At 37.9% G+C, this 10712-nt stretch overlaps 1 protein-coding gene across 6 annotated transcripts; it reads right to left on the reverse strand.

Moving 5' to 3' along the window:
- Positions 1-4493: 4493 nt before the first annotated feature.
- On the reverse strand, positions 4494-9666 carry LOC136471486 (uncharacterized). 6 transcript variants are annotated; one of them, XR_010762048.1, is made up of 6 exons: positions 9056-9666; positions 8861-8944; positions 8652-8769; positions 6958-7035; positions 6391-6455; positions 4494-6108 (listed from the first exon to the last, which is right to left on the reverse strand). XR_010762048.1 is itself a non-coding variant. In XM_066469219.1 (6 exons), exons 1-4 carry the CDS (start codon positions 9131-9133, stop codon positions 6444-6446), a joined length of 252 nt encoding a protein of 83 aa, XP_066325316.1. In that variant the 5' UTR covers positions 9134-9666; the 3' UTR covers positions 4494-4744; positions 6076-6108; positions 6391-6443. The 6 variants fall into 6 exon arrangements, 4 of the variants coding, with proteins under 4 accessions (XP_066325316.1, XP_066325315.1, XP_066325313.1 ...); XM_066469219.1 differs by lacking the exon at positions 8652-8769 and having other exon boundaries at positions 4494-4744; positions 6076-6108; XM_066469218.1 differs by lacking the exon at positions 8652-8769 and having other exon boundaries at positions 4494-4962; positions 6076-6108.
- Between the last annotated feature and the right edge of the window lie 1046 nt (positions 9667-10712).

The following is a 10712-nucleotide window of genomic DNA, read 5'->3' on the forward strand; positions in this document are numbered from 1 at the left end:
TTAAAATTGTGCTTGAGTCCAATAAGTGTGTTGTGTCGAGAAATGAAACATTTGTTGAAAAATGTTATGATTGCGGAGGTTTGTTTCACTTATCTTTGCTTGATGATGTGTGTAATAAAGTAGTGAACAATGTTAATGTTTCGAATGAGTAGAATATATGGCATTCACGACTTTGTCACATTAATTTTGGCTCTCACGCGGCTTGCAAATCTAAATTTAATCCTGAAATTTAACTTAGTCAAGGATTCTAAGTGCCAGGTGTGTGTGTAATCGAAGCAACCGCGCAAGCCTCACAAGGCTGCTGAGGCGAGGAATTTGGTACCATTAGAACTCGTTCATTCTGGTTTATGCAAAATGAATGACGAATTGACTAAAGGCGGTAGACGATACTTCATGACATTTATAGATGATTGTACTAAATTTTGCAACGTGTATTTATTGAAAACTAAAGATAAAGCGTTGCATTATTTTAAAGTCTATAAAGCTAAGGTAGAAAATCAACTTGAAAAGAAAATCAAGCGTTTGCGATCCTATCGTGGGGGAGAATATTTCTCAAATGAATTTTCTGAGTTTTACGCGGTGCATGGAATTATTCATGAGGACGCCACCATACTCACCACAATCCAATGGAATTACAGAGAGAAAGAACCGCACTCTAACTGATTTAGTTAATGCCATGTTAGAGACGGCGAGACTATCTAAGGAATGGTGGGGTGAGGCTATATTGACAGCATGTCATGTCCTGAATAGAGTGCCCACAAAGAACAAAGAAATTACACCATTCGAGGAATGAGAGAAGAGATTAAATCTCTCTTACCTGCAGACTTAGGGTTGTTTGACAAAGTTGAATGTGCCAATAAACAAAAAGCGAAAACTTGGACCAAAGACTGTTGATTGTGTTTTTCTTGGTTATGCTATTCACAGCGTGGGTTATAGATTTTTAATTATAAATTCTAGTGTTCCTGAGATGGTTGTTGATACAATCAAGAAATCTAGAGACGCTACATTTTTTGAGAATGAGTTTCCCATAAAAAATGCACCTAGCATGACTGGTCATGAATTTATAATTTCCCATGAGCATGAAAATTTTACTCCGATAGAACAAACTGAGGAACCCTATATGCAAAATCCTAAGGAGGATGACACTATAGTCACTAGAAAAAGTAAGAGACAAAGTACTGCAAAGTCTTTTGGTGATGACTATATTGTGTACCTTGTGGATAACACCAACGACCATTGAAGAGGCATATTCCTCTCCTGATGCTGACTTATGGAAGGAAGTAGTACGGAGTAAGATGGATTCTGTTATGTCTAATGAAACTTGGGAAATAGTTGATCGTCCTTATAGGTGCAAGCCTATAGGGTGCAAATGGGTGTTTAAGAAAAAGCTTAGGCCTGATGGTACTATCGAGAGGTATAAGGCAAGGCTTGTGGCCAAGGGTTATACTCAAAAGGAAGATGAAGATTTCTTTAATACTTATTCACCGGTTGCCCGATTGACCACAATTCGAGTTTTGTTTTCCCTGGCAGCCCCTTATGGTCTCATCGTTCATCAAATAGACCTTAAGACAGCTTTCCTAAATAGAGAGTTAGAGGAGATCTATATGGATCAGCCGGATGGGTTTGTAGCAAATGGTGAAGAAGACAAGGTGTATAAATTATTAAAGTCATTATATGGCCTAAAGCAAGCTCCTAAGCAGTGGCATGAGAAGTTCGACAGAACTCTAACATCTGTTGGCTTTGTTGTGAATGAAGCTGACAAATGTGTGTACTATTGGTATGGTGAGGGTGGAGTTATTCTATGCTTATATGTTGATGACATACTGATCTTTAGATCCAACCTCAAAGTGATTGAGAAGGTGAAGGAATTTTTATCTAATAATTTTGAGATGAAAGATTTAGGAGAGGCTAATGTTATTCTTAATATCAAGCTTCTGAGAGAAGGTGATGGTGGGGTAACTCTGTTACAATCCCACTATGTGGAAAATGTGCTAAGTCGTTTTGGGTTTAGTGACTGTGCACCTGCTCCTACACCTTATGACCCGAGTGTGCTATTGAGGAAAAATTAAAGAATAGTAAGGGATCAGTTGAGATATTCTCAGATCATTGGTTCGCTCATGTATCTTGCTAGTGCAACAAGGCCTGACATCTCATTTGCTGTGTGCAAGTTGAGTCGGTTTGTGTCAAACCTGGGAGATGACCACGGGCGTGCTCTTGAGAGAGTGATGCGCTATCTAAAGGACACTATAAGCTATGTTATTCATTATACTGGACACCCAAAGGTGTTGGAAGACTATTGTGATGCCAACTGGATCTATGATGCTGATGAGCTTTATGCCATACGTGGATATGTGTTTTCGCTTGGAGGTGGTGCTGTTTCCTAAAAGTCTTGCAAGCAGACTATCTTAACGAAGTCTACAATGAAAGCAGAACTCACAGCATTAGACACCGCTGGCTTTGAGGCTGAGTGGCTTCATGATCTCCTTATGGATTTACCGGTTGTTGAAAAACCCATACCGGCTATTTCAATGAACTGTGATAACCAGACTGTGATTACAAAGGTTAACAGTTCTAAGGACAACATGAAGTCCACAAGGCATGTTAAGAGACGACTAAATTATGTCAGAAAATTAAGAAACTCCAGAGTAATAGCGTTGGACTATGTTCACACGTCTAACAATCTGGCAGATCAATTTACTAAGGGTCTGTCACGTAATGTGATAGAAAGTGCATCGAGAGAGATGAGTTTGAGACCCACTTGAAATTTACTATAGTGGTAACCTGTTCTATGTGATCGAAGATCCCGTGAAATAGGATGATGAAACAAGCTAGTAGTAAATTATGAGGAAAGATCCTTAGTAAGACTCATTTCTGATGCATATCTTTCCTTTATGTAAGGCAGGTTAATTTTATCTTAATGTGTTCCAAGTGGCTTGCTAAAGCAGAGTTGTCCTACAAAACATCTTTTGAGGAACACACCTATATAAGTCAGACTGCTGGTCACAGTCTATGAGATTTGGGTGATCTCTAAATACTCATGAAAGGCACTAGAGTATGACTTATATGCTTTAAATAGAGGGAATGTCTTTTGCAGCCAAGTATCAGGTAAGGACTTTAGTGACATTTACCTCACATAGAAGTGTCAATTCAAGGCTTAGTCCATAGTTCAGTTGTGACTGAGTGAAACTATTGCTCTAGATGGATGTTCAACTTAACAGTCTCCATCGAAACACTGGTATATAAAAGAAATATGGTTCTGAGACTACTTTGTTACAAACCCTAGAGTTTGTTGGATATATTATGAGCTTGGCCCGTATAATATTTAATAAATCAAATAAAACTCTATAGTACATAACATTAAACGTTGTATAGTTTAATACCATACGAAATTTTAACTGAACGTTGACTTAGCTTATATGGATACGTTACAAGGCCCATGAACAGAAAGACCTCAAAGGTGGTCGTAAATAATTTCATTTGTGAAGGCAATTTATGAATTGAAAGAAATATGTATGGAATATGCTTATGTGAGAATCAAAAAGGAAAATCGAGACAGTTTCAAAGTCAAATAACAATTTGTAACAACAAAAAATTCTTCATAAGATTGCATGGTTCAAATGAAGTTGCTCGTGAATGAAAAAAGAAATTATTTTCTATGGTCACATACAAGCTTTAAATAAATGGGTGTGACCAAGACTTTTTTAGGTTCCAACTCACAAACAATTGAGTTTAACAATAAACATTAATAGGTGTAGCACTAAATGTGGTACAGGAACAAAGAAATTGAAGGTCCAACTCAAAACAATTTGTAGTTTCACAAATAAATATGTATGGTTCAGTTCTGGGGACAATTATTATTGGAAATATGGTATTTGAAGTAATGTTTAATTAAAGGACTTAGCATTTGGTTGTCAACAAAATTGTGAGATTAGAAAGCTCAGATCAAACAAGAAAACGACGGGTCCAGTGAATTAGTTTCCTATGCAAAAAAAAGGAAATTATGCTTGTGGCTGCAAAAATAAATTTTATTTCGAATGATCTCGAAATACTAAATCGACAAAACCATAAAAATATCCTTCAATAGCACCGAAAACTCCCCGTCCCAATTACTGACGTGGACATATAAAATTGTATTGAAAGAATGATGCAGGTGATTTTAATAGCACCATTACAAGGGATTTATTGAATCAAAGCTGATGAACAAGAAATTTAAGGATGGTACTGATGAACTACCTAGCACTATTGTCATAAGTGATTTAAGATTTTTGTGACTACAGCAGGAGCACCGTAAAATTCAAAGCTAAAGTTTAAGTACATTCGAAGCTGGCCAGCTACCAATGCATACTCACCTTGAAGCACACAGATGTGTCAACGCTGCTATGTCTATCACAAAGGTCAGTAGATGTGTCAACGATGCTATGTGGCTAGGGCTAGTGGAAGTTCAGGGAAAATGGGTATTAACTGTCCAGAGAAAAAGTGTGATGCTACAAAAAGTCGCCAAATTGTAAGAAGCCTTAACATATTACAAAATGCCCATGGCCACTGCCAGGTAGTCCTGATTATAAAAACAGACTAGTAGTAGGAAAAGTTTCTCAGGATCTGTGTGCCTGCCTATTAGATTTACTATGCACTGCAGAGAGCAGAATTGCATTCGAAATAATGCACACAAACAACAAAAATTGTTATGGGCGCGTTGTCCATATGCTGACCATAAATCACAGGCAGGTAGAATTCATAGATGTGACTACACAAAAAGAAAGTTAATTTAATGCTACAATCTCTAACTAAATAAAAATATGAATCAACAGCATGTCCAAACAAGCCAAGCAAAGAAAACAAAAGCGAACACAACTTGGAGGACTGGATGCGTCTATGGTGGTGGGAGAAGCCACCAATACAACCGGTCTTCATGGGGATCAGCTGCTAGCCTGCTACTACTGGCAGCAGTCTCATATCATAGTTCTTTTTTACAAATAGTTTCATAGAAACAAAATCACAGATCAGTTCGAGAAAGCTGTACCAGCAAAAGGTCAAATAAGTGATGTGATGCAGAAATCAAATTGACACTTAAGCTAGAACTCATGAAAATTCAGAGAATAAATCTAAATACAAATAGTTCAGTTGGGTTGATCGAAGATGGAGATAAGGAGTCTGCTAATCCTTACTCTAGACATAAATCTCACCTTGAATAAAGTTTATCAAGTTGTCAGACTAATCATGATTAGTCGCGATTAGTCAGGCTGATCGGTGCCATGGCGATCAGCTATGCACTATAGTTAGTCACGATTACTCGCGGTTAGTTGGGCTGATCGGTGCCATGGCCACGAGGATAGATTAGACGATTTGATACATTGCCTTGAATGATAAGGAGAGATAAGACAGACAAGCTTCTAATTTCAGTGTCCGTAAATGTCAGCATTTTTGTTATAAACACTAGGTACTTCTAGCTTCCAGGCCTTTCTTGAAAAATGGACCAATTTTAGTTATGCAAGTTAAAACCAACAAATACAAGATCCAAGCCGGGTAAAGAACTAGAACACCTAGGCAAATTCGGTAGTACTGGGCACGTACTAGTCCATATTCTCTAGAAAAAGAAAGTTGGACCAAACACCACCAAGGCCAACCATGCCAAACAGGCAATCATGCTTCCCAACAAAAACAAAAACATCACTGCTTTGCCTAACAAGCGGTCCTATTGCTGAGCTTTGAATGATTTCAAGATAGCTGAAATCAAAATTATTTCATTTAAATAACATTGCTGCACCTCGTCAAGCAGGAACACAGCAGTAGTTCCATGGTCTACAATCTAGAAAACTAAGCTTGTGAATGAACTAATCTATCTCAAAATCAAAATAGTAGAATGGGTTTCCCTGTATTTTACCTGGATTGTACATTTCACTACTACATTCTCATGCTTATGCTAGTAAATAGGCAAAGAGAGTGCTAGCTTAAAATGGAATAGTTTCACTTGATCAAACTCTGAAGTGTCACTTAAAAGAACATGAAATGCTTTGACACTCATCGGGCAAACAAAATAACATGCTGAGAAGGAAATGGTAAGCAGATGAAGTTTACCATTAGGAAACAACTTCTCCTGGCCTCCGGACCCTGACAAGAAATTTAAAAAAAAAACATCACATGAAGAATAATATATATTGCAATATAGCTTCCCATCTGATATTACATCCAGACAAACATTATTTATATAAGCTGAGAGTTCACGTGAAAGAAAATTATCATATAAAAATTTTATGATATGACATTTGAATATTGCATTGTGTAGCTGATTAAGTCTTAGCAACAAACATTTTAGCTCTCCTGAGATGAAAAAAATACTGATATATTCCTTAAGCTAAGAAGATTCAGTTCACTTGCAGGGAACTAAATAACCTGGAGACCTTCAAATCGGTTGTGCATAACACTGAAAGAATGGGAGTTCTAAATTACCAAAAAACCTGCACCCAAGGAAAACAAACAAGATATCAGCGATACACATGTTCCGCACAATCGAAGGGAGAAGCTTGCACAAGCACTTCCAATAGATGTTCATCAGGAAGAAGAGCTTCCATAATCCACACAAGCACAAGCAACAACAGCAGGGAAAAGACAAAATATATTTTAGAAGTAATCACACCATATAAATTTGTGACTCAGTAAGCTTCATAAATGGAGCTCCTAGTTCAAAATATTCCTAGAGGGATGCATATCAAATGGTTTTGGAAGGGCTATGCACGAAGGAATTTGTTCCTAGAGAGTTATATTTACATGGATTTGTGCTAATCCTACCATGAGTTTAGCCAAACGCAACAAAATTACATCAGCCACGAGTGTGAAATGACGATGCTTAGCTCCCGAAGCTACATAAGCTCTGCAATCAGAAGCTATTTGGCATGCTTTGCTATAATATATTTATTACTGAGTCGAAAGCAACACTCTTAACAATCAATTATCACTTACTTTGGCTTTTAGATTCGACATAGCTAACTGGAACTTTTCTATGGTTCTTGAGCCAGCAGCATGATCATCCATGGCAACCTTGATAAAATCACCATTTAGCCAATTTGTTCGGGCAGACACATACATGCAAGATGGAGAAAATAATAGAAGAAATTAGCAATACTATACAGAAACCATTAAAATAAAGGAGATAAGTCCTACAAGATATTCACTAGGTAAATAAGACAAATAGTGCAAATTCAATTCAAAAGGGAAATTGTTACCTATGTAGAAATAGAAATGAAATGACTCAATTTTCATAAGGAGAAAGAGCCAGTAATATGCTATGGAAAGTGGAGCTGTTTTCAGAGGTAGAATACAGGTGCAGTCTTTCTTTTTTTAGAGTGCACTATATGACTATGTTTCATTACTAATGCAGCTACTTTAGTTGTTCAATTCAAAAGGCAAATTGTTACCTAGGCAGAAATCAAAATAGAGAGCAAAAACAATGAGGCATTATGTTCAGACAAAGTTTGTATCATAAACTATTTTTTTTCCAAGTCCCGAGTTCCAGAACATTTGGAATGATGAGAAAAGTATATTGATCTGAACACATTTTCCCATATACCAAATTTATCCTACGCAACAAAAAATCATTTATCAAACCACAAACTTTGTTTTATTTCAGTCATAAAGAAACATTTGTTCAACACAAAACCTTATGGCCTGATTTATTTCTAACCACAAATTCTCTGTGTTCAAACAAGTAAACAATAAATATTGTCCCGAGTCTTGGAGACACACACTGGTCATGTGACCATATGTATTCTTAACCATATAAATTCAATTTTCAAATCACATGGATTCGGGAGTTCAATCCACAAATACTTGTGCCCAAATTTATTTTTAACATAGAAGTTCATTTATCAAACCACAAATATAGATTCCATCCCAAGGAGTACTCTGACGACTAGGTAAAAACTGAAGCATCATAAAAAAAAAGGTAAGACTAGGTCAACTACCAAAGAAAGTCATATTTGACCAAAAAATGTATATACTCATATAAATGAAATCATATATGAGTCATCCTATTTCTGCTAAGCTGAAAATCGATGCAAATGCCTAGTTAACAAGCTTCATATTGCTATAATTTTTTAAAATTTCTTGTACTCAATTTGGATGCGAGTCTTAATATAATTTTTATTTTTCTATGTACACGCAAATTGAAAGAAGTGAACAAGAAGGGACAAAATATTTTGTATTTTATGGTGCGGGAGATATTATTATATATCCATGGCTCTGAGATGTTTACTTATTTAAGAAAGATTAGTGAACTGGATTATAGATTAAAGAGCAAATAACTGTTGTATCTATGGTTCTTTATTCTAAAAATAGAAAGCGCGAGAAAAGAAAAGAGGATAGGAAGGAGATAACAACAATATGAATAGCAGACTAGCAACTTGTTAGAGTAAACAAGCAAAAGAAGATTAGAGAACTGGACAGGTGAACAGGTCTCACAAATGTTGACTAAAAATAAAAAACAAGTAAGATGCATAACTGAACTGGTCAGAAAAATAAAAGGCAAAAAAGGTCCCTTGCAGTAATCTGTAAATGATAGACACAAATAAGCTATATCTAGTAAGCTAAACAAAGGTCCCTTGCAGTAATCTATAAATGATAGACACAAATAAGCTATAGCTGGTAAGCTAAACAACCTCCAGGCTCATTTCATGCAACAAGGAAAAAGATAGAGAATTATCCAGGGGAGCCGATCATAGATCGATTTTAATGGCAGATGAGATCATGCCCTGTTGCTGCAGCAGTGCTGTACCACTGTTTTGCACGAAAACAATGTAGAGAACGAAATTAAATACAAAAGTTGCTATGTGCATATAAACTTAAAAAACACATGACCTGAAAGTACCTCAACTTGCATCTTCGTGCAAATAGATTCCAGATCCATGAGTAAAAAGATCAGGATCAGACAATCTACTTTAGGGTCTTGGATCTACATATAACAGGGGAAAGTCACATTGCCAATCAATCATTAATACACATCCCCAACAGTAAAAGGGACCAAAATTGGGGTATCGAATGAGTCAAGAGATGGGTACCATACCAGGGAACGGTTCGGGTGGGCGATTCTCCTCGTACGGTCGTCGCGTTGCGCCCCTGAAGAAGAGGATGCCGATGGCATCGCGACAGGAAAGAGGGCAGCGCCTATGAGGCTGCGGATAAGGTGAGGCCGCCGCAACCGCCGTCGAGTCACGCAGAGGGGCTCTGGAGGGACCGACGCCGCCAGTTGTAGACGGGTGCTGCAGGTATGGCGAGGACGCCGCCGTCGCCGTCGAATCCCTCAGGCAAGGTAGGTGCCGATAAAACGCGGCCGCCGCCGCGGATTCACTCATCATAGGGATTGGGAAGAAGGTGAAGAGGTGGAGACGAGCAGACGAACTGCTGCCAGCTTGAGGCAATGTGATGGGTAGCAGCAGCGGGCTCAAGTGCAGCGAGCTCGCTGGTGCCGAACCAGGGAGCAGGGCGGTGGCGAGCTGAGGCTGTGCGGCGGGTGCGGCGCCGATCTGGGTTTGTGCGACGAGAGCGGATAGAAGAAACCGACGTCTCCCATGATCTATGAATATTAGAACGAAAAAAAGAATATAATAATAAACAGGAGGTGGGTGCGCCGGGCCAGCGCGCGTAGATCGGCCGACGGATTGGCTCGGGTAGCGATGCCGCCGGTGGGTTGGGTTAACTCGGGTACTGATTATTATTTAGTATCAAGGTATATATAGAGAGAGAGAGAGAGAGAGAGAGAGAGAGAGAGAGAGAGAGAGAGAGAGAGTACCCACTTTGCGATCAGCTATGCTACTTATATAGTATTACAAAAATTCCACACACACAAGAGAAGGCGAAAATATCTTCCTCTCTCTCTCTCGAGAGAGAAAGAAACAAAGGCCTCGTTTAGATTGCGAAAAAATTTCAACTCGATGAATAGTAGCACTTTCGTCTTATTTAATAAATATTGTCCAATCGTAGACTAATTAGGCTCAAAAGATTCATCTCATGATTTTGAACTAAACTGTGCAATTAGTTATTTTTTTTACCTACATTTAATACTCTATGCAAACGGCTAAAAATTGATGTGATGGAGAGAGAGTGAAAAAACTTGGAATTTGGATGACATCTAAACAAGGCCAAAGTGCAAATATCTTGGTGTTTGCAAGTAAAGGGAAACAAAGTGTAAATATCTCGGGCAGTGAAAATGCTAAAATAATATCGGAGTATGCCAGTCCAGTAGTAAGGCGCGTTTAGTTGTCGAAATTTTTTTGGTTTTGACTACTATAGCATTTTGTTTGTATTTGGCAATTAATATTTAATTATGGACTAATTAGGTTCAAAAGTTTCGTCTCACGATTTCTCACCTAATTGTGCAATTAGTTTTGTTTTTCGTCTATATTTAGTACTTCATATATGTACCGCAAGATTCGATGTGACACTCTGGGGTGAAAAATTTTAGGCTCTGTTTGGTTTTCATAAGTCAGGTGACTTATTAAGTCAGGTGACTGAAAATCAGTGACTTATAAGTCATGCCTGTTTGGTTGTAGATGACTTATAAGCTCATTAAAGGTGTGGGCCCCACGTGAAAAAGGGTGACTTATAAGTTTTAAGCAGGGGTGAACCAACTTAAAACTTATAAGCAGGGGTGACTTATAAGTTGGTGGTGTTTGACAAAATAAGTCACTTTTTTTACTTTTTAACTTATAAGTAGGTGACTT

Source organism: Miscanthus floridulus, chromosome 8 (assembly GCF_019320115.1).
Source record: "Miscanthus floridulus cultivar M001 chromosome 8, ASM1932011v1, whole genome shotgun sequence".
NCBI lineage: Eukaryota > Viridiplantae > Streptophyta > Magnoliopsida > Poales > Poaceae > Miscanthus > Miscanthus floridulus.